The 23,223-nt window shown below is 34.7% G+C and overlaps 3 protein-coding genes across 9 annotated transcripts; 2 read left to right on the forward strand and 1 right to left on the reverse strand.

Moving 5' to 3' along the window:
• The first annotated feature begins 1,762 nt into the window (after nt 1-1,762).
• On the forward strand, nt 1,763-6,100 carry LOC105779744 (pentatricopeptide repeat-containing protein CRP1, chloroplastic). Of its 6 annotated transcripts, none has more exons than XR_008195287.1 (6): nt 1,763-1,938; nt 2,096-3,349; nt 4,010-4,162; nt 4,315-4,386; nt 4,483-5,007; nt 5,964-6,100. XR_008195287.1 is itself a non-coding variant. In XM_052629557.1 (6 exons), coding segments are annotated over exons 2-6 (1,536 nt in total). In that variant the 5' UTR covers nt 1,763-1,938; nt 2,096-2,143; the 3' UTR covers nt 4,694-5,117. The 6 variants fall into 6 exon arrangements, 4 of the variants coding, with proteins under 4 accessions (XP_052485517.1, XP_012459105.1, XP_012459106.1 ...); XM_052629557.1 differs by lacking the exon at nt 5,964-6,100 and having other exon boundaries at nt 4,483-4,585; nt 4,692-5,117; XM_012603651.2 differs by lacking the exon at nt 5,964-6,100 and having other exon boundaries at nt 2,096-2,181; nt 2,254-3,349; nt 4,483-5,117.
• On the forward strand, nt 5,745-10,909 carry LOC105779743 (uncharacterized). The gene is made up of 13 exons (XM_012603647.2): nt 5,745-6,130; nt 6,295-6,436; nt 6,575-6,711; nt 6,858-7,059; nt 7,335-7,573; nt 7,674-7,788; nt 7,908-8,052; nt 8,145-8,290; nt 8,428-8,585; nt 8,687-9,046; nt 9,123-9,178; nt 9,258-9,460; nt 9,544-10,909. The coding sequence occupies exons 1-13, from the start codon at nt 5,906-5,908 to the stop codon at nt 10,794-10,796; spliced, it is 3,381 nt and encodes a 1,126-aa protein (XP_012459101.1). The 5' UTR covers nt 5,745-5,905; the 3' UTR covers nt 10,797-10,909.
• Nucleotides 10,910-11,828: 919 nt separating this feature from the next.
• LOC105780815 (protein transport protein Sec61 subunit gamma) lies at nt 11,829-13,494 on the reverse strand. Of its 2 annotated transcripts, none has more exons than XM_012605328.2 (3): nt 13,309-13,494; nt 13,094-13,209; nt 11,829-12,075 (listed from the first exon to the last, which is right to left on the reverse strand). In XM_012605328.2, the coding sequence occupies exons 1-2, from the start codon at nt 13,400-13,402 to the stop codon at nt 13,094-13,096; spliced, it is 210 nt and encodes a 69-aa protein (XP_012460782.1). In that variant the 5' UTR covers nt 13,403-13,494; the 3' UTR covers nt 11,829-12,075. The 2 variants fall into 2 exon arrangements, with proteins under 2 accessions (XP_012460782.1, XP_012460780.1); XM_012605326.2 differs by having other exon boundaries at nt 11,829-12,093; nt 13,309-13,488.
• Nucleotides 13,495-23,223: the final 9,729 nt, after the last annotated feature.

A 23,223-nucleotide genomic window follows, 5' to 3' on the forward strand; every position in this document is an offset into this window, starting at 1 on the left:
AATTATTATTTTTAGCCCTACCGCTGCTATCTATTTATAGGGAGAGGAAATGAAACCCTAGTTGAATTAATAGAATTCATTTAATGCCTATTTAATATAAAACAATCCCCTAATTGAACTAGGAGAGTGAGGAGTGGCTAACCCTAGTTATTTTACTAGGGTTATCGCCCTTCATGTTTACTATGAGGGATTCAGGCCTCTTCTTGTATCGAATCCAATTATAAGTGCTTCTTAGACTTTTAACCCAACAGTTTATAATTTAATCCAACCCAGTGCATGTTTTTCTATTTATTAAAATAGAAATTATTTATTAATTTAAATAAATTAAAATTTTATTAAATAATTTTCTCATTCTAATTTCGTTAAAATTATGATAGTTTTACCGTAAAAGAATCTATGAGAAAATATATTTAATTTATTACTTTAACGAATTCACAATAACCAACTAATTTAATTCTATTTTCGAACTTCAATTAATTAAATAATAATTGAAAAATTAAATTAATTCTCAAGTCATTTTCATACTAAATGAGAAACCACATTTATTTCCGAATGTAACCCATTTCTCTAACTTTATCATTTCTATCCGTTTTCGTTTATTTGATTCAACATGCAATTCATTTTTTGTTTCAATGAGCTAACGAAGAGACCAATTTGACATATGTGATTAGGGCTCAAATGATTTATAATTAAGTTTTAGTTTTTTGCTTATTTATTATAAACTCATTTAGTCACGATGTCATTTCATCATAGTATCGTGACTGAGCTCTTCCCAATTACATATCATTACGAAAGCTACTTGATCAGTACTCGTCTAATGACCTTACATCTTACTTCATGAAAAGTCAATTACTATAATATAGTAATTAAGTCATTCATCACAAAGCCAAACGACTCGTGATCACATTTACTTTTCATCTATCATGTAATATCAATGAGAAGATATCATTTACCTATGTCTTGGGCTATGAATTTCACTATTGTGAATGATTTTACATACTACAAATGATCCTTAAGCTATGTTTTAATCTTCTCTAAATGAAACTTATTGAATTTGGTTGTGAAGGAGGGTGAAGGATAGACTTACCTTATCTCAAAAGCTTTATCTTATCCTTAACATATATATATATTTGTGATTAAACTGATCAGTTTTCTTAACTTTGAAGAGATAAAGATTGGAGGACTTTATCTTACATGACATATGCTTGGATCGTTACATCTTTGGAAGCTATATTTTCTTGTATTTACTGTTAAGCTTTTGCTTGCATTTTGCACTCATTTTATAGGTGTTATTGGATAGATTAATAATTGATTGTAAATGAGGAATTTGGGTTGAGATTATCTTTTGGGCTATAATTATTTACTGTATAAGGTTAAATTGAGCTTGAGTTAATAGATTATTGGATGGATGTAATTTTAGTTTTTTTTCAATAAAGGGAAAATCTTGTTTTTACATGGATGGAATTTTTTATTTTTTAATATTCTTTTATTATTTTTACTTTGAGAATTAATTTTAGATTTTTGTAGTAAAATGAAAAACGTGAAATTTTATAGGAGTGACCTTGGTTTTATAGTAAAATTTTAATTTTACAGAAAAAATTCAAGTTTAAATAAAAAAACTTAAGTTTGATATTAGCCGCTAAATAACTTAATTAGATATAATTACCCATTCTTTTCTTAAAAAAAAAAATTAATATCCCCTAACCTCAGATTAATGAGAGTGAATAAAATGAAATGGATTGATAGCCCAAAGTTGTTTTTGTTTCGTTAAAAGAATCCCTATCCACTCTAATCTCTCTTCACACGTACCCCGCCAAACGAGCCTCGTTTTTTCCCTTGCTAGCACACTATCCCACTCAGCTCAATTCTCTTCCTCTGGTGTCTGAGCTAAGCCCTCTGCTGCCTTCAAGTTTCCGGCAAATCAGGAAATTAAACAAGGTACTTTTTGAAACCCGACCTTGACTCGAAGGTTTCTTGAGTCATATTATTTTGAGTTATTTGGTTTCTACCTCTGAATCACTATCATATTTGTTTTTTTGTTACTCTGTCTCATTTCACACTCTCTTTCAACCGGCTTCCGCAACCAATTCAATAGAGGGTGGTATAGATAACTCTATGAAACTCGGAAATTGAAGACATATGAATGAAGTTTACATGGGAATGTACGATGCGTCTTTCTTGGTTAGCTCCTCCTTTAACTCATGGTAGCTGTTCTTTAAACCACAGCCACTTGAAACTTCTATGTTGTTCCAGGACGGATAACAATAATAACAGAGTAAAGCAAGGTGCTATTCCAGAATTCAACAAGAAAAACGCCATATGTAAGTACCCATTTGAATCTAACAGTGGAGAAGAGCTTTCCACTGAGTTGCACAACAAAACAATTCAAGAGTATTGCAAAATAGGGGATGTAGATAATGCTATGAAACTTGTTGCTCAATTGGAGGCTATGGGTTTCCATCCAAATTCTATTTCTTATGGTTTTTTAATTGATAGTTTGGGAAGTGTTGGTAGGACATTGGAAGCTGATGTCTTGTTTCAAGAAATGATGTATCTTGGATTTAAACCTAGGATAAGATTGTTTAATGCTTTGCTTAAAGGATTTTTGAAGAAAGGGTTGTTGGGTTTAGCTGTTAAGTTTTTGGTGGAAATGGATCGAATGGGTGTCTGTAAAAATCAGGAAACATATGAAATTCTTTTGGATTATTATGTTAGTGCTGGAAGGTTGGAAGACACATGGATGGTAGTTAATGAGATGAAGACAAATGGGATACAACTGAGTTCATTTGTGTATGGTAAGGTTATTCGTCTCTATAGGGACAACGGAATGTGGAAAAAAGCAATAGGCCTAGTAGAGGAGATTAGGGAGAAAGGGATATCTTTAGACAGACAGATTTATAATAGCATCATTGATACATTTGGAAAATATGGAGAGCTAGGTGAAGCTTTAGAAGTGTTTGAGAAAATGAAACAAGAAAGTATAGTGCCTGATATAACAACATGGAATTCTTTGATTAGGTGGCACTGCAAGGCTGGAGATCTCACTAAGGCTCTTCAGTTGTTTACTGAGATGCAGGAACAAGGATTATATCCTGACCCAAAGATCTTAATGAGCCTTATTAGCCGATTGGGAGAGCTTGGGAAGTGGGATGTAATAAAGAAAAACTTTGAGAACATGACATGTAGAGGACGTCAAGAAGTTGGGGCTATTTATGCAATGTTGGTTGATATTTATGGACAATATGGAAGATTCCAGGATGCGGAGGACTTCATATCTGCTCTGAAGTCAGAAGGCTTCCTACCATCAGCTAGCATGTTCTGTGTTCTAGCAAATGCTTATGCTCAGCAGGTGTTGTATTCCCTTTCTGTCATTCCAGAATTTTCCATCATTCGTTCTTTATTTCTTTTCAATATTTTATTTTCTGACTCCGATCTTTGATTTGGAAGAGATGACACTTTGTTTCTGTTGAATGCAATTCTGCACGCTGATTTTCTGTCTACATAATTTTGAATTTTACACAGAAATTCATTCATTGAACCACTAAAAGCATATATATATATATATATAGAGAGAGAGAGAGAGAGAGAGAGAGAGAGAGAGAGAGACTTAAATGAAACATTCCGCTGCTGCAGCAATACCTCCCAGAACAACTTTGCAATTTCCATGGTGAGGCTTCTAGATCTTCTAGGTTCTTGGAGGATTAACTGGAAACTTCAGATCAGAAATAAGCCCTAAAGAGACTTTAGCTGCTCTAAGTTGGTGTGGTCTGAGAGTAACATTGGCTGCAAGGAAAACCAGAAGTAGGCTTGCAATTTGTCTTTTCTGCTAATTGATAATTGACAGCTGATAACTAACGTATTTCTGACTAAATAATATATATTATATGGCATTTTGGGAGCCATTGCTTTCAAATTCAATCTGTTGAATGCCAAATTCATTTGATAAAAAGGATGAAAACTCTGTTCTGCTTGCTGGTCTATAATTTCTTTTCTTTTTCTTGCTGTGCAGGGATTTTGTGAACAGACTGTTAAGGTTCTTCAACTCATGGAAGCAGAAGGCATTGAACTCAATATCATAATGCTGAATGTGTTGATAAATGCCTTTGGTATAGCAGGGAGGCATGAGGAGGCATTATCTATTTACCAACATATAAAAGAAAGTGTGAGTCTTTATGTTTCACATGATGTTGAGTGGATTTCTAAATTCATTGTAGACGCTATTAACCAATTGTGCAGGACCCTTTGTTTCTTCCTTCAATTCATCTTTCCAGATACTTTTTTTCCACCTCTCCTAATTTTGTCTTCCTTTTGAAGGGTATTAGTCCTGATGTGGTTACTTATAGTACACTCATGAAAGCTTTTATTCGAGCCAAGAAGTTTGATAAGGTGCTAAGTGCAGTTGAAATCTCTTAAGCTTTTTGATTAGCTACACATTTGTCACCAATGATAGTTGCTAATGCTTGCTTGTCTTTTGCTGGCTAGGTTCCTGAAATATACAAGGAAATGGAATCTTATGGATGCACTCCTGATAGAAAAGCTAGGCAAATGCTGCAAACTGCCTTGATGGTACTTGAACGGAGACATTGTAAGTATTAGACCAGTGTTTGGTATATAATTGGTTTTAAAATTTGGCAATAACTAATAACCCAGATTTGTATCGGATTTGTCTCTTTACATTTTGATTGTTTCAGGAGTCTTAGACTGATGTTGCTAATACCTGGTGACCTGATATTATCTTCACTTTGCTGTGGCTTTTGCTAAGCTGACTAAGTTTGTAAAGTGTATAGATTTGCTTCTCAGAATTGAAGACCTTGTTAATATTTCTTCTACTGGCATTGTTGCATGGATTGGATTTGCAAAATCACAAATGCCATCCTCCCTGCTGCCACCGCCCTGAGATAAGCAACCCACATCAACATCCCCTTGAGGTCAAACAGCCTTCAAACTTATGAGTTGAGACATTGGGAGGAAATTTGATAATCGTTTGTTAGTGCTTCCTTATCAATGGTAAAATTTCTGTATAAAACATTGATTTTCTTTCCTTCGAAGTTAAGAAATTTGCCTGTCTTTGACTACAGATTCAAAACTAGCCATTTAAACACAATTGGTTTTATTCACTTGGAAATCTTTTTACATTTATTGATTATTTAATACATATTGGACACATTTGTATCTGCTGCCTATGCGGATGAACTCATCTCACCAGCCACATGGGAGTCTTCCTCTGGGCAGCGTTGCAGGTCTTGAGGACCTTTGTTCATTTGGATTCAATGTTGGATCAGTGATTCTGCTTTCTTTGTTGTATTCTTTGGATGGACATTTTTCAACAGAAATGTGCATCGTCTGTAACTGAGTTCAAACAATGGTATTCCTTTGTTTTTGCAAAAAAAAAAAAAATGAATTGAATATTTACAAGTATTAATGAAAGAGATTTTCGAATTGAGGTCTGATCCATTGATAAAAAAAACAACCCCAAAAAAGTAACTTGGGAAATGTGAGGAATTTTAGTTGTTAGTATAAATGCCCACAAAAACTTTAATGTCAATGAGACTGTGAGGAGCAAATGTTGCAGTCTGCAATGGGGTCGACATGCATTAACTTCTTTTACCTATACAAGCATAAGAAATAACAAAGGCAAAAACTAGAACAAAAATACTAAATGCATTAAATTAAAGATAACCAACCCAAGCCAATGGTAGCTATATAGGAATGTGAACTTCTTTATATCAGCAGTAAATGAGGACTGACTACTATGGTTGTGGTGGTTGACCTGAGCTTTTCTCCACTTCTTCAAACTTAAATAACCATCGGAATTCAAATACATAAAAGCTGTTACTAAAGCTCTCAACAACTTGGGACCTGTCTTTACTTTTTTTCCTTCTTGTTGGTTGAATTATGAAAGTAAATGGCAATTCCTGAAATGGGGTTGTTCAAGTTTCTTAAACTGAGTTTCTTTGTTGCAGCAACGGTGGTTGGTGCACTCAACTTTACTGAGTCAGCTGTTTACATTCATTTCGATCAAACTCCCCCACCATGGTCAAGGTTCTCTACCAGTATTTTTAGGTACTCATTTGAAAGGCCTGATGGTTCCAAGGCTTGCAGGAACAATAGTTGTTCTATTTATTGTGAGGTATCACTTCTCTGTCATTGTGTTTGATTTCAATCACTTAGAGATGACTGAATCTTGTTGATGTCCTCCATGGTTACTTGGTTAAACAAAGCTAACATTAGCATAAGAAGGTTGTTTTCTAGAGAATTACTAAGATATTTAACTTCTTGTTTCTTGATGAGCAGTTGGATGGCCAGAGATTGAAACCATGTCATGTTGGTAACTTAGTACTGAAAAACTTAACTGCAAATCGTAAGCACAACTTCCTTCTCAACGTCACAACCCATAATGGAGACAAAAACTCTTCAGCTTATTCATGGTTTATTGGTAGGTATATAGGATTCAGGCTTGACATTTATGATTCTGATAATGTAGTAATTTACATGGATATGAACCATATTTTTACTCAGATTTAGACTATTCTTTATAGGGATCTAAGTTTGTGCCTGTTAATTATTATTTCAGATACAATCCCACCAACAGCTAAGATTTCAAGTGAACAGAATTACACCAATGCTGAAAAAATTACAGTTGACATCACATTCAGTGAAGCTTGCACTCGACATGGTGGCTTCAGTTGTCTGAACTCATCAAACTGTGATGTAAGTGAGGTGCTTTGCTCAAAGCATGTTATTTTGTCGAATATAGGTTGAGTTTTTTGAGCCATTATTGTGTGCAATAAACAACATAAACTAGGACTTCAATGCGTTATATTCAGGCTTTAAATTGAGAACAATTCATTTTGTAGGTCATTGTTGATGGTCCAGCACATGTCCAGCCATCATCACTGAGCACCATCGAACCTAACATTAAATACAGTTTCCTACTGGTTCTGCCCTTCAAAAGTATGTATGGGCGTGTTGTGGTTACACTGGCTGATGAATTTTGTAAGGATAGGGCTGGTAACAACTTTACAAGGAGCAATACTTCCACCATTATCATTCACTTTGGTAAGAAATCAATCGACAACTTAGTGCATTGATGTTACAGACTTCATTAATTGGATTTAAGAGTGAGTATTAGATATGGTTTTCTGTCTGACATGAGTATGCTCAATTTTTTTTCCTAAGTTTTCCATATATTTGGAGGATCATAACCCATACCAATGTCTGAATATATGTCAGCTACGGGTACTTCAAGGAAAAAGAAGAGCCTGGTAACATAGTTTACTGTACAAATCTGATTTTGAACCTTCTATTGTTCATATCTCCATAACTTGTCTTAGATAGAAGACCTGTGCTGGTTGATCTATGGTCATCTGTTCCATCATATGAGTTAGAAATCAATGGGGTTCCTCGAACAGTTTTTGCAACTAACGGAACAGAGGATTTGGAGGTGTATGTGGATTTCAGCATTCCGGTCATAAATTCAACAGAGCAGATTCTAAATGCATTAGATGTGAACTTTGGTAGTCTAATACCAGTTAACCAGAGAACTCATGGAAATAGCCGATTTGCTTTTAAAGTAAGTAACGAAATTCAAATCATCATCAAATTTTCTTTGAAATAATAATCCCTGTGGATATAAGTTTACATCTCAACCAAAAGTTTCTAACATTTTGCAGCTCAAGAATATTGCATCAAAAACTGAAATAATCACAGTCAAACTACAAGCTAGCTTATTGATTGGCAGAACAGGCACTCCTGTTTCACCTGTTAACTCGCTTGCATTCCTCTATGGTATGTTTTCTTGCATTGTTTGGCCTCCAGAAAGTGCTAGTGGCACTTTCAAAATGTTCTTAGCCTACACTCTAGTCCCTACTGCTTTTTTGAGAGCTAATTGATGAATTTTCCTCTAGATTGCAAGAAGCCTGGGATTGGGTTAAGTACGAGTTCGGAAAATGTTACAAAGGACTCCAGTATCAATATAATAGTTGAGTTCACAAAGCCAGTTTTTGGTTTCGGGGCCTCTGTGGTAGAAGTGAATGGAGGGAGACTCATAAGGCAGGTGCATATGAATATCCCAAGCATGCAGTACCTGAAGCAATCATGTCATTCTAGTGATGCATCTTTAACATAATCTTTTGTTCATGTAGGTTTAAGGAACTTTCAAGAGCTCTTTACTCCTTTACTGTCATGGCAATAACTAATAATATGGTGTCAGTTTCTATTCCTGAAGGGAAAGTCAATGATATTTCAGGAAATATGAATGTGGCTTCTAATAGACTGGAAATTGTTCACTGTGAGAATAATAACTTCCCCCCCTTTGTTTTCTTCAATTAAAAGAGTTTATTATAGTCCATGAATCACCTAGATTTTGTTTTTCGGAATCTGCAAAACAACAGGTTAATATATGAACATATTCTTATATTTAAGCAGATTCAACACCTGCAATATCGACAGCCCTACACTCATTTGTGACTGCTGGAGTCTTAGCAACAACACTAGCTGCTGCAGCTCTTTCACTTGCCTCCACAAATCTTGGAGCAATTGCCAGAAATAATTATGTTGCTTCTGATCCATCAATGAATCTACATGTAAGTGATTTCAAAAAGCTTGATGGTGTCAACAAGCTAACAATTTTTGTGCCATCATATTTTAAGCTCAGAGTAATGGTTTGAAAAAAATTTCATCACAGGGAATGATAGGACACCTGCAAGTTTTTGTCCTTTCTGACTGGCTATTGGCTGACCAGCCCATTGAATATTCTGAGACAACAAAAGGTCTCAGGTGGCTCATACCTCGACAGAAACTTCCATGGAAAAAGAATGGCAGTTCGCTTTGGCCCAACAATGTTTATTTAGATCTAGGGAGGTTCCTAAAGAGGCGAAGGAGAGCTTATCATGCAATTGGCTTAATTAACTGGTCCTACATGCCACAAAAGTTACTATTTCCAACTGAAATTGATCCAAAGTTCCATGGAAGGCACAACATAAGCAAAGAAAATACTCCTTTTGGGCTACCTCTAAGTTCAAATGAATACTTCACCTTTTTCTTGGTTGGTATTTTTCTGCATGGCGTTAATATTATGCTTTTCAAATGAAAACTCCATATTTCTTTCCATTGTTTTGCAGAGAGGAGAGCCATTATCTGCTGGAAATGTTGTCAAGAAACTGCAGAATTGTAAAGGGTCAGATACAGATTTCAATTTCTAATTCTGTGATGAAAGATGACAAATTTTAAAACTGATGATGTAGTTTCTTTATCAGGTGGCAGGACATGGAGATGAACTTGTTCTGGCTTAGCATAGGAGTCGGTAGTTTGCTATTACTTCACTTTGTACTGTTAGTTTTCTTAAAATGGAGGATTGGTACAGCAGCTCAATGGATGCTTTCGGTTCCGAGATTCGAGCTCCTCCTTTTAATTCTCGCACTACCCTGTATATCTCAGTCTGCTGCATTTGTAATAAGAGGTGAGAAATTATAACTATATGACATATGGTTTGACTAGATTATCTTGATGTTTCAAGGAACTAAAGATATGTATGATTGATAGGTGGTACCATTGAAGGGATCATCACCGGAGCTTTGTTGCTAGCCATCCCTGCAGCATTCATTTTATCGGTGTGCCTTTTCCTTACAATTGCAGTCTTCACAGGCAGCTTTGCTCAGTACAAAGAGATCATATATGGCAATGCAGAGGAGCAATGGCATAAGAAACTATGGTTCTTTATTGTGGGAAGACCGGCTTATGGAAAGTGGTTTTATATGGATGGACTGCCTTCATTGTTCCTTTCTTGCTTTGGCATTCTGTTTGACGATCACAAGGGCCCTCCAATGTATGTTTTTGTTGACCAGAATGACACAAACACTGTGCCTAGGTGGGTTGGAAGTGGTCAAAATGGGATTGGAAGAATGAGGGCAGTCAGCTCAGATGACAGCCACGAAGAAATGAAGATCCCGTTGCCGATGAGGTTCTTAGGTTGTGCTAGATCTTCCTATATTGTTCTTGATCTTTTAAGAAGAGTCTGCTTGGGAGTGATTGCTGGGTCCTACTCAACACACAGATCAAGCCAAAGCCTTTGTGCATTGATGGTCACACTGGTGCAGTTCATATGCTTATTTACTCTCAAACCTCACATCAGGAGAGGACTTTACATTGTGGAAAGCATTTCACTGTTGAGTGAGGCTAGCATCTTTGGTCTGTCCCTCAGTATGAATAAATCAAATTCAATTAGGGCAAAAACTTTGGGATTTCTAATGCTGGCTCTTCTTTTCCTTTCTTTTGTTTCTCAACTTGTAAATGAATGGTATGCGCTGATAAATTTCATTCTAAATCTGTCCCAGCCACATAAGAGTTCTTTTAAACTTGGGTTGAAGTTTGCTGCCAAGGGTCTTCTGTTGCCTTTCTTCCCAAGGAAGCATTGGTCAAGAGTCATACCTGGTTCTTCACAAGCGAAATCAGTCTTAGTTCCAGTCCTTCCTCAATCGAGGGAAACTGAATTAGCAAGAAGCAATCAAAGGGAACCCTGTGTCAGCCAATTAAGTTCCATGACTGCAACAATAGTCCCTCTGATCAGTCCAAGTTCAGGTTCACCAATTATTCAAGCTACAGGCACAACCGGAGAGACAACTCTCACCGCGCAAAAGAAAGATATGAAGAAACTAAGGCAGTTGGCAAAGGCAAGCTTCTCCGGGCAATCAAAGGATGAGGACACTAAAGCCAGCTATAGATTTAGGTTAGAATCTTTCTCTCATGAAACTGTCTCAAATGATCCTCAAACCTCAACTTCTAATGTTATGAAGTGATGTATAAATTGTTGCTCAACATTGTACCATGGCAAAGATCTTTTTGTTCTCTAGAACTGCTTTCGGCTACTGATTTACTTTGATATATAATCTACTAATCCTGTATTTAGTCATATCGGCTAGCATAAACACTTCTTTGCACGCTTTAATCTTAACTTATGTTGCTTAGACTGAGATTTTCATGTACTCCATGTATTTGGAGAGTTTAGAAAATCATTTCCCAACCCCATGTTTAAGTACGTGCCTAACACAGGCGCTTAAGGAAAAACAAAGTCAGAGAAACACAGGTAGTATAAACTATTGCCTTAACACGTTTGGTTGGAGGGAATGGCTATTCCCTTATTCTTTAATGAACAGTAAAACACTGGTTTGGTTAATTGAATGATCCATTCCATGGAATGCCATTCCTTGTTTATTCAGCAAATTTGCTGAATCCATATCGGTGGTCAAGGGTCGTTATAGACAATTCAGCAACGCAAGTAATAGTAATTTTTTTATTCTCAATTACGTCCATCCTTTTTTTTACTCTTCTTCTTCATCAATTTTGTTAGCAAAATTATTTAATTTAATTAGCAATTATTTTATTTAAATATATTTTTACGGTGGTTAATATACTTTTATTAGAAATGATTTAATTTAATTTAAAATATATTTTATTTAAATACTTTTATTATATATTAATAATATAAATAAAACATTTTTTTATTTTTAAAGGTAATGTTGTCACCTTATTCGATTCATCCAAACTTTGTAATATTTGAGCCCTATTCCATTCCATTACATCCCTATGCTGAAGTGTTCATGATGTTACGTGAAATGCTAGTCTTAATCCATCAGCTATATGACTTCAACTCAAAACAGGGTCATCCATGTTGCTAATATCACGGGATAAAGGTCTTCACTGCAATTTAACATCAGGAGAAAAAAAAATCGAGTTTAAAGTAAACCGCAGATTTGACCACTCAATATACGATTTCGGGCTCAGACATGCACGTTGGAAGGAATTATTGGCAAGTAAAATGAGTCAGTCTCTTGAGTTTTACGGATATTTCATTGGATTTTCATCAAGTACACTGTTAGCCTGAACATAAAATTCATTTAGACCAAAACTCACTTGCTTCAACAAGATTCTATTACAACAAAACCAAATATAAGACAACCCGAGGCTTAAATTAAAACTAGTTCAAAAACTCACATGATATAGCTCTCGATCTAAAAACATACAGTTCTTTTATCTCAGTGTTGAAAATTTCTACTGGTTCCCGTCCTTCCTGTGAGTCTGTAACATGAAGCAAGGCTGCAATTTGAGCATAAGATGGCGTAAGCATGATCCTCAAAATCTATCAAATTCAAGCCCAAATGGAACATCACAAATATGTATCAAACCACAAAAATAATATATGAAGATGTTTGTGATGTGTATTCTCAGACAGTTTTACTAAAACTAGGGAAATGAATGCATGTAGCAGTCTGTTGAATTTCCATTATCCAGTTTATCTTTTGATGGCTGCCAACCAGCCATAGGATTGGAGATCGACTTTATCCAACATGCTCAACACCAAATTGCACATAATCCATTTACTTGATATGTAGTGGATCATTAATCCTATATCTATGACCCTGAACAGCATAAGCAAATATGATCTAAGATACTGCTCATCCTCTATGCTTTCTCCCCTTCTTTTAACTAAAAAGGTAGCTTCAAGTAGTTTATTGCTCATTAATAATAGCAAACTAGTGCTTAACCACTAGACAATATAATTTTGGACCGATATGAAAACACGACACGGTCATGGCATGTTCAGTAAATACAAAAACAATGTAACAAACATAATACAACATGTTTAAAACAAATATCATAACAGTGTTTAGGATTTTAAGATGTAATGGTCTCTAGGAAAGTTTTTAACACACAATCACCATACAAAGAAAAAAATTCCACTCAATGTTTGATTATTAACCAATTGTTTCAATTAGCCTCTATAAGGACCCTGATATGCGAAGGAAAGATTCATCAAGAAAATATTAACTACGATTAATCAAACAAATTCAAGTTCTTGGCTTTCCCCAACAATCAAAAATCAAATTAAAGACAAAATTTATTTCCCCAGTGCATTCAACAACCAGATTTAAAAAAAAACAAATTTAGAGCTTTGGGTTTTCGTTGCTTTAATTTTTAAAACAATTCGAATAAATTCAGATCAATGTCACATCAGTTACAGATCCTTAACAAACAATGCAATAAACCACAAAGTAACATGAAAACAAACTAGAAATCGAAAAGAATTGAACCTTACCTAACCGGATCCAACAATAATGTTGTTAATAGGGATAAAGATGAGCTTGACGAAAAATCCTACGAATCCCATAACCACGAATCCGATCGCTGTACGGACCGCTACTTTCGTAAATTCTGAAATTTAGGAAAAAAAAGGGTCTTTTAATCGGAATACTGATCGATCAAATAGCAAAAAGAAAAGAAAGAAAAAGGGGAAAAGCAGAAATGAGTAACCTTTACGATCGGGCTTGTGGCATCTCTTGACAAGACGAACACTGTCCTTAGCGAACTCTCTTAGCGGATCAAAAACTGAGTCAATTGCGTCCATTTTTAGTTTTTTCTCCTAGTTTTGAAGGCAAGAGTTTGATTTTTGTTTTCCCTTCAACTCTGTAAACCTGGTTGTCGATATACTTGATATAATCAAGGGTCTGTCCCTAAATTTTATTTAAAATTACAATTCACTTAGTAAACTTTCCAAAATTATATAACAATTATTAATGTTATCAAATTGTTACATTTTCATTACTCGGATGTTAACTTGATTATTATACCTTAATTTAAAGGGTTAATAGCTAATTTAGTCCTTGAGCTATAGTTAAAAAATTCATTTTAATATTTTTTCAATTATTGTTAAGAAAATTTTAAAAATATCAAAATGATTTTTAACTATAGCTCATGGACCAAATTAACTATTAACCCTTTGAAGTAAGGTGCATTACTTTTTTTAATGCAAGTTAACAATTAAGTGACAAAAAATATAACAATTTGATAACGTTAGGCTTCCTTTGGATCACCAATTAACCCCAGTGTAATGGAATCTTAAGGAATAATGCTTTTTTACTAGAGTTTTTGGATGTTTGGAGCACTAATGGTGAGGCACGTTTGGAAAGCCTTACCTCACTGAAGCTCCAATTAAAAAAAAAGCAACCCCAGTCAAACTATTTTTTTTATTTACAATTTTAACATTTTATCTAATGTATGTTTGTATTGTTGCTTTTATATATATATATATATATATATATATAAATAGTAGTTATATATGTTACCATTATAAAATTAAAATTAATTAATTAAAAATAAACATTTTAATAAACATATTTTATTAAATAAATTTATAAATTCACATATTTTTAATAATTTTGTAAAAGTAAGATAATTTTAAAAACTTCTATTATATATCATTTCTAATCTAATGTCCTTAATAGTCATTTTTTATTTTTACATCATCGCTACAGTTGCGTTTAAATCCAAGCACATGCCTCACCGTTGTTTCTAATCTCACTGCTACATTATCGAATCTCACCACTACGATAACTAATCTCATCGCCACTGTTATTTTTAACCTCACTGGAGGTAAACATACTGCCCATCCAAACTAAGCCTTAGCAACTATTATGTAACTTTTGAAAGATGTGTGATCGAAATGTAATTTTAAACAAAGTTTAGGAATAATAAATATAATTTACCCTATAATTAAACTACTCTTTTTGAATCCAAATGCTCCGATATGTTGATGTCAATGGACAATGTAGACACCATCTTTATTTATTTAATTCATATTCGTTTGTAATACATGCCCGAGTTCATGACTTCTCCCAAAAATGAATTATTTAATGTTTGAACTATCTCTCGTTAAACGTGTAATATGTTTAACTATTATAGTTAACACTTTTTGGTTTCATATGCCTTTATTCTTTTTTCTTATGAATCGTTTGGAGAAAAACTGAAAATTTATGCTTCTTCATGAGATCATATTAATTTCAATTAGATTTCTTGAAGGAATTTTGAGTTTGACAAATATTATTCGCTAACAACACTCCACAAATTTCTTAAATATATATATATATATATATATTGTTGTTTTATTTGATTAACCATTTTGTTGAGTATTTCAGAGTGCGTGTCCTTTAGATAGGTTAAACTGTGTATTTATATTATATGGTTACTGTTCATGGATGTGATATTGTAGGTAGGTTCCCATACATGTCAACACGTACCCTACTATAAGGTTAACACATGTTCTGTAGATGTGGGTTCACCTACATGGTAGCGCGAACTCACATTATGCGATCTCACAGAAGGGTACGAGCACCTTACATGCGAACCCAAAGTGCGAACTACGTAAAGTATGGGTCAGTACCCAATTGGGTAATCGAGTAGTGGGTCCTGTAATAGTGAATATCATAAAAATTTGTCCCCCGCCTGGTTCAAAAAAGAGTTATAAAGTGACTCTTCTTAGAACTTGATTTCGCGAGATGAGAGATCACATAAGGAGAAGCTTATTACATACGTTTTGTGCTTTAACTTGTCACGTACACTTCACCATGTGTTAAAGAGTGATATAGTTGTACACAGCTGATTATGCCCTTATTCTCGGATATATGAATCGTTAAAGTGTAAAACTTTTTTAAAATGAGGTTACTTAAGCCCTAAAAATTTAAACCATTTAAATTTGAGATTTTGAAGGAGTCATTGTTAAGAAGAACAAATTTAGAGGTAATTTTCTTAAAATTCCCATCGTTTTTGTGATTTTTTCTAGGTTTCTTAGAACACAATGGTTAGGATGAGAGGAAGCAGTCGTGTTATTCAAGGCATCTCTTTACAATACCGTGAAAGTGAGTACTCTGATGGAGGCAAAAGCTTATGTTTGCACCACTAACGAAGGAAGAAATGAGTTGTGTTTTGGCTACTCGGGGAATTAAACTACCCAATTTCGCTTACGCTTTCTCAATCATTAAATGATCAAACCAATTAAGTAACACCATCGATGGAAGTCTCCTACTTCCATTACACGTGATAGAAGCAAGTTTTCATTTACCACTCCACCCCTTCTTTTGTCATATTATCGAGAAATACAAGATAGCTCTGGGATAGTTATCTGGCTTTTCATGGTGGGTCGTAATGGCATATTTCATTGAATGTAGTCGACGGAAGGAAGTACTATCGGTCGTCATTTTTCAGAATTTGTACCAACTAAAAGCATGCAATGGAAGATGTTTAGTGGGTTTGTTTTATTTCTCTCCTCGCGAAAATGTAGAATAAATCATCTCAAACTGGTCTTCGAACCTTTGCTTAAACCTCTGCAAGTACATACGAGTTAAGTGCAAGCTTAAAGCTGGTTTTGATTTTCCAACTGAATGGTCGATACCTAGTAAGAGTATGTGCTTGAAAACCCGAGAGATTATGTCTGAAGTAGGGTGGGGTCAGTAATCTAGACTTCGTAAGGGTCGCGTACTAGATTTGGAGGAAGTGCTAACTGTTAGAAATGTGTTTCAGCACTACCTCTTAAATCTAAGTCCTAATGGATGGTGACCTATTGAAGATGGTAATGGTGTGGACACCATAAGGGTATTGCCTGCAGAGCTCGCATGGTCACATGAAGCCACTGATGATTTGGGGCTTATACTCTTAGGGAAGAAAAAGGAACCTAGGAATTAGTTTTATAGATTTTTTAAATTAAAGCCTCGTATGTGATCCTCTAAACCTGTAGGGGATCCAGAGAGCGATGCGAACCTCATTATGATGACTGGTCCTGATAATAGACTTCTTGGCAAAGCAAACACACGCGTTGTTGAAGAGAATTCAGAGGAATCAATAAATCTGTCCAGAGAGATCGAAGAATATATGAATCTTTGATCGTTCATGCAAAATGTGCGAGGCGGTCCCTCTGGTACTTCTGTTAGAGAAGGATGTGCAAGCAGTAAGAAGAAGTAGAAAACTACTGCTGGGGTTGCCAATATCATTCTGAGTAGAGAAGACAAGGGTAGCCCTATAAAGGAGCTTCGTCAAAAGAAAGAAAAATATTGTGTTGCAACATCTGACGATGTGGCCTCTATTGGTACAATTCCTATTGCGATTCGTTCTCCCATTGACTCTCCTGCTGATCTTTAACCACCACCAAAACCACCAACTGACGATACATTTGGGGCAATTGTTGATTATGAACATTTTGGTGGTTTTATGAAGTTTACTGCTTTTGGTTGTGAGACACAAACATTATTTCCGTGGTGCGAGCATCTCAGCATGCAAAAGTTTCCTTACAGTTTTAGCGAGGTTAGCAAACAGTGGAAAAATCCTATGCCTAGAAAAGTAAAAGAGCATATTTGTTCGTCTACGTCATCCAGATATATAAGGAAACCTTTCTTACAAGAGCTTATACTATCTCTCCAAGTACCCTTAGCTGAAGCCGGCATGGTTAGGTGAGGCTCACTGAGGGTATTGGCAAAGCAGAAGAAAGATAATAAAAATGCTTATCAGTCTACCATTGGGGCACTAGAAAGGGCTCACAAAGTACATAAAGGCTTGGATGAAGAAAACATGGAATTAGTGGAGCAAAATAAGAGATTACAGGAGAGTTCCACCCTTGATGAAAAAATTTTGAAAAATTAAATAGAGAAATCGCAGGTGAGCAAGCTGATAAGGATGTCTTGGAAGCGACCATGAAAAGCATGGATGAGCAACACAAACTTGCCATGGCTAATCTAGTGGAAACTCATGAAGAGGATTTGGAAAAGTATAAAAGAGATACCATGCAAAGCTTTTAGGATTACTTTCCAGATTTAAAGTCTAACTTCTTGTTGCACACTCAAGTAGTTAGTAGCCTATTCGATGCTCGCAGGGTAAACTTCGATGCTTTTAGTTACCTCGCTGGTGCCTATTTGGATTTCGATGTTCACTTCCCTTCTGGAGTAGCTTGGGAGGAATTTGTAAAAGAATGGAAGAATTCTAGCAGACTTTATGATAGAGGGTTGCGCGCGGACCAAGATCGAGTTTCCAAGTCACGAGAAAACTCCTACGAGGCTCTAGACGAAAAGATCTGAAATCAAAACAAAGAATAAGATTAAACGAATCAGAATTGAAATTAAAATCCCCAAAAATAATTAAAAACAGCCAAGAACCAAAGAACGTATGAATAGATGTTTTCGGAGTTCAAGAAGGCAAAATCAAACTCCAAGATTGATTCCCCTCAAGCCGAATCTGTCCAAGAACACCAAAACAGTAAGCAAATTAAACAAACAGATTTTTAATGGAAACTAAGGAATTGGTACAGCAAGAAGAAGAGAAAGAAATCAATGGAATAAAATGATTCGAGAAGTGAACAAAGATTGCGATTTTTCCCAATTGAATATCCAAGACGGTTTCCCCAAAGTTCAGCAATCGATTTGCTTCCAAGAAGGCTAAAGAAGAATCAACAAGAACCCTAGAAATTGGGGATTTTTGAATTGATTATGTGCTGCCAACAAGAGATCGATTAAATGAAGAGTTCTTGGAGTTTAAACAAATCTGAAACGAAACAAAGAACAACAAAGAAATTAGATCAAGATTCGGTACAATCAGAAACAAATAAAAGAACTTGAACAGCAAGAATTAAATTAAAGTCCTAAGGATCCTTGAAATCCCGAAAGACTTCACAAATCCCTTCAAACGACTCTAATCTCCCCTCCAAAGAATATCAATGGCAAGAAGAAGGTTGAAGATGGCTCCCACAATCAAAAGATTGTTAAAACAACTTCTAAAGAAAGCTCAAGAGAGAATTCTTGGAGAAAACCTCAAAGAAAATTCTGCACTTTAACAAATCTGAAATTTTAATGTATTTGAGTAGTTTTTTTTAACAAGGTGGCTGGCCAAGCCTTTATATAGGCCTCTCAAGTGTTTTCCTAATCTATTTAGAAAACTAAAAATAAAAAAACTCCTAATTACTTTAATATTTAAATGGAAATTTGGCCAAGGGCTTTTAATCGGGCCTCTTGGACTGAATATTTACATAAAAATTTAACTAAGTATTAAAAAAATAAAACTTTACGAATTGGGCCACTTTGACAATTTGGCCTAATTTTCAATTAAGTATAGGTGGGCTTCTTGATTTGAGCCCATCACCTTCTTGAGCTTGGGTTCGGCCTTTGTGACTCGTATCACTTTACTTCATTGAAAATCTTACTGATACGAGTGTAGCTCCCATTGCTAGACGTGAAGGGGATAGAAATGAAAGAGAAGATGAATGAAAAGATGAAGAGCTCGTTGGCCCCCAGGATACTAACGCTGAGGATGAAGAGCTCGTTGGCCCCCAAGATACCAACGCTAATTCATAATTTCATTGTTTTCATTGTACTTGTTTCTTTCTATTAAACCAAGTTTTATTTGATAAAATATTTTGATAAAATAAATTGAAGTGTTTTTTAATATAAGTTAAAATTGACAAAATGATTTTTTAATTTGAATTCTAAGAAATAAAACTTTGAATATTTACATTAAACTCTTAGAAAATTTCGAAACAATTTTAAAATCAAGTGAAAATGATTTTAACCAAGTCAAAATGATTTTAATTAATTTAAAATCATTTTAACACGTTACAATGATTTTCAAACAAGTCAGAATTGCTCCAGGCCAAAAAGTATTGATACCATTTAGCCAAGTATCGATATTATTAGAATTATCGATACCCTTTGAAAAATCGAGACCAAACATGCATTTTATTTTCAGAACCCTAAAAATTATCAATACCATTTTTTTGGTATCGATACTTACTGAAAAAAATAATTGATACCATTCTTAAAAACAATACCAAAATATCATTCTATTTCTTATAAACCCTACAAAGTATCGACCCGATATCAATACCTAATTCAAAAAGTATCGACCAAACATTTTTTGGTATCAGTTAATAAATATCAATGGGCACTGAATCAACATTTATTACAAAAATTATTGATACCTTTTTATTTGGTATTAATACTCGTAGTTGCAGGTGAATTAAATGCTTTGGATTTTCATCCCCAACGACCATATTCACTACACCAACAACCTCAATGGTTGGAAATCTATTAGGGAGTATAAATACCATCTTCCAAAGACCTACAACATAAGAAAAAACACTTTTAAGCAAAAAATCATCAATCGAGCAACCTTAGAGCTTAATACTTTCACATTTTTCTTACATACACTTGTGAGCTTTATCTCTATTCTCTTTCTCAAGTGCATTTTATTGTATTTGATCCTCATTTTGCAAATAACTTAATCTTGTAAGGATTATTTCTTTGTTTTCTTATTTATATCTCTTTGAAAGGGTTTGTAACTTAAGATTTAGGATAGAAATCTTAAGGAGTTGTAAGGTTAAACATTGTCCTCAAAGGTTGAATAAATTAGTAAATTTGTGAAAATACTTAGTGGTGGAAAGCTAAGGTAGTGGAGTAGGCAATGGATCGAACCACTCTAAGTTCTCTGTGTTCATTGTTTCATTTTTGTCTTTACTTTCACCAAAATTTTTAAAGGCCAATTCACTCCCTCTTGGCATTTTCGGTTTATTCCATCGAGCTAACACTGTCTAATTTGAAATGAAAATTCTATGTTTATTTTGTATTGAAACGGTGTGGTGTTTGATTGTGAATTTATTTGAGCAAACTGTATAATCAAGTTGTCACTAAAAATGAGTCAACGAATATAATATAACTAGTGTTTGGAAAATCAGCTAACACAAATGAGATTGTTCATGATATTAAATCTAATAAACTTAGGTTGTGATCTTAAATCAATGAACTTTAATGATGTCAACTGCGATCTTAAATCAATAAGCTGTTTGGAGCAGTGATAGTAAATCAGCTAACTCAAATATGATTGTTGATGATACTAAATCTAATAAACTTCGGTTGCAATCTTAAATCAGTGAACCTTAACGATATTAGCTATGATCTTAAATCAACGAATTGTTTGGAGTAGCAATATTAAATTAGCTAAAGCAATATTAAATTAGCTAACTTAAATAAGATTGTTCATGATTTTAAATCAAATTAACTTAGGTTGTGATCTTAAATCAACGAACCTTAATGACATTAGCTGCAATCTTAAATCAACGAGCTGTTTGAAGTAGCGATATTAAATCAGCTAACTCAAATAAGATTGTTCATGATATTAAATTGAATGAACTTAAATAGCAATCTTAAATTAGCGAACCTTAACGATATCAACTGTAATATTAAATTAGTGAGTTGTTTGGAGTAGCAATATTAAATCAGCTAACTTAAATAAGATTATTCATGATAGATAAAGTAAACAATATTTGCAAATGGTGTATTTTTATTGAAAAAAGGGACATATCATTCATACATAATATTTTTTGAGCTAGTGTGCATTCCATGTGCGAGGTAGAATAGGTCCATCTAGTTTTGCTATTTTGTAAGCTCGATAGCCTATTTTTTCGACAACTTTGTAGGGTCCCTACCAATTAGGGTCATTTTTCCCCGTTGTGACGCTGGGAAATTGGCTTCAGTGTTTCTCAAAACTAAATCGCCACTTGAAACTATTTGTTCTTCTCTTTAGAATTATAGTATCGAACGACTTGTTGAGCTTGCCCAACACTCCCGATTTCCATTGTTTCCCTAACTTCATCAATAAGATCCAAGTTGAGTCAAATGGCTCTTGGTTGGCACTTTCATCGAAACGAATTGTTTTATGAGATTGCAGGCCTATCTCAAAAGGGATTACTGCCTCTACCCTATATGTGAGTGAGAATGATGTCTCTCCAGTTGCTATACGAGGTGAGATTCATAGGGCCTATATGATTCTTGGTAGCTCTTCTATCTAGACACCTTTGGCCTCATCAACTTTTTTCTTTAGAGTTGTTAGAATCTTCTTATTCATTGCCTCTATTTGACCATTTGTTTAGGGAGTTTTTGAGCGAGAGCGATCTGTAGATCCTTGTAGAAGTTCTTAAATTTTCTTTGAAATTGGGTTTCATTATCTGTTATAATTAAGCATAGGATGCCAAACCTACAAACAATGGATTTCCAAATAAAAGACTCCATTTGTCTCCATGTGATTGTAGCCAAAGCTTCAGCTTCTATCCACCTAGTAAAATAGTCTACAGCTAAAACTATGAATTTTTTCTGAGCTGTGGCTATTGGAAATGGACTCGAAATATCAATTCTTTAAGTTGCAAATGGCCAAGGGCTAGACATTATTTGTAGAGGCTTAGCTAGTGATCGTTGTACTTGGGCATGTTTCTGGTAGAAATCGCAAATGCGAACCATATGGTGTGCATCTTTCTGTACAGTTGGCCAGTAATACCCTTGCTTGAAAATCTTTTGTGCTAACAGCCTCCCACCTAGATGATCGCAACAGATTCATGTATTTCTCTCAAAATAGATTTAACTTTTATAGGAGCAAGACATTTCAAAAGAGGTTGGGAGTAGCCTTTTTTTATAGTGCATACTTTCTAACAGGATATATCTAAAGGTGATAGATTAAAAGGTTTTAATTGAATGAGAACTGAGTAACTTCCTAGTTCAGACTGAGCACTTGATGAGTGCCACAGCTTAGGGTGGCTCTATACTCTAACAGAATTTTTCATCTCTACTCAATAGTATTAGAGGAATCTAACTTTTGTATAAAATGTCATCCAGGATAGTTGTCTAACTTGTGTTTTATCAAACTCGACGAGCAACTAGGTGGCTATGGCATGGTACTTCTTTAGGCTTGGCTCTTTTACTTCATACTTCCTATTCATTTGCTTTGCTACTAGTTGAGAATCAGTGTGTATTATCAATTCCCTTGCCCCTAGCTATAGATTCAGTTGTAGTCCTGAAATTAATACCTCATACTCCGTAGCATTGTTAGAATTTTGGAAGCCAAAGGATAATCCATATTTCCATTCATTCTTATCAGGGTCTACAAGGAGAACACCTACCTCTCATCCTATCTTCGTTGTTGAGCCATCAACATAGACATTCCAACACTTTGGTTTTACAACTGAGTTGATTTGTTCCTATGATAAGCTAACTACTACATCTTGTATAATCAACAAAAAAAATTTTAGAACCAAATATACATTTGCAATAAAGCATCACAAGGAAAAATGAATATTTATTAAGTAAAATTCCAATAATTTGTGTGACATGCCATTGTATCATTTATGTGAGTAATAGTGTTCAAAATTAAAAGTTACCTGTAGGGTCTGGTGATCTATCTAAAGAACATTCAGCCATGAAATCGACTAAGATCTGAGCTTTGATCATTGTTCTCAAGGCATACTCTATTTCGAACTCTTCCAATCCAATTCCCACTTAGTCATTCTGTCTGAAGTATCTACTTTAGAAAAAATGTCCTTGATGGGTTGATTTGTCATGACAGTCACAGGATGAGCTTGAAAGTAGGGTT

The sequence above is a fragment of the Gossypium raimondii genome, chromosome 4 (genome assembly GCF_025698545.1).
Source record: "Gossypium raimondii isolate GPD5lz chromosome 4, ASM2569854v1, whole genome shotgun sequence".
In the NCBI taxonomy this organism is placed as follows: domain Eukaryota; kingdom Viridiplantae; phylum Streptophyta; class Magnoliopsida; order Malvales; family Malvaceae; genus Gossypium; species Gossypium raimondii.

Excerpts from the sequence above, each read along its gene's own strand:
- LOC105779744 (XM_012603648.2), top strand. The coding sequence starts at position 2,144 with ATGAAGTTTACATGGGAATGTACGATGCGTCTTTCTTGGTTAGCTCCT. Across the intron at positions 3,350-4,009 it reads CAAATGCTTATGCTCAGCAG|GGATTTTGTGAACAGACTGT; the intron begins GTGTTGTATTCC and ends CTTGCTGTGCAG. Across the intron at positions 4,163-4,314 it reads ACCAACATATAAAAGAAAGT|GGTATTAGTCCTGATGTGGT; the intron begins GTGAGTCTTTAT and ends TTCCTTTTGAAG.
- LOC105779743 (XM_012603647.2), top strand. The coding sequence starts at position 5,906 with ATGGCAATTCCTGAAATGGGGTTGTTCAAGTTTCTTAAACTGAGTTTC. Across the intron at positions 7,789-7,907 it reads CTCGCTTGCATTCCTCTATG|ATTGCAAGAAGCCTGGGATT; the intron begins GTATGTTTTCTT and ends ATTTTCCTCTAG. Across the intron at positions 9,179-9,257 it reads AAACTGCAGAATTGTAAAGG|GTGGCAGGACATGGAGATGA; the intron begins GTCAGATACAGA and ends TTTCTTTATCAG.
- LOC105780815 (XM_012605328.2), bottom strand. The coding sequence starts at position 13,402 with ATGGACGCAATTGACTCAGTTTTTGATCCGCTAAGAGAGTTCGCTAAG. Across the intron at positions 13,210-13,308 it reads CCACAAGCCCGATCGTAAAG|AATTTACGAAAGTAGCGGTC; the intron begins GTTACTCATTTC and ends CCTAAATTTCAG.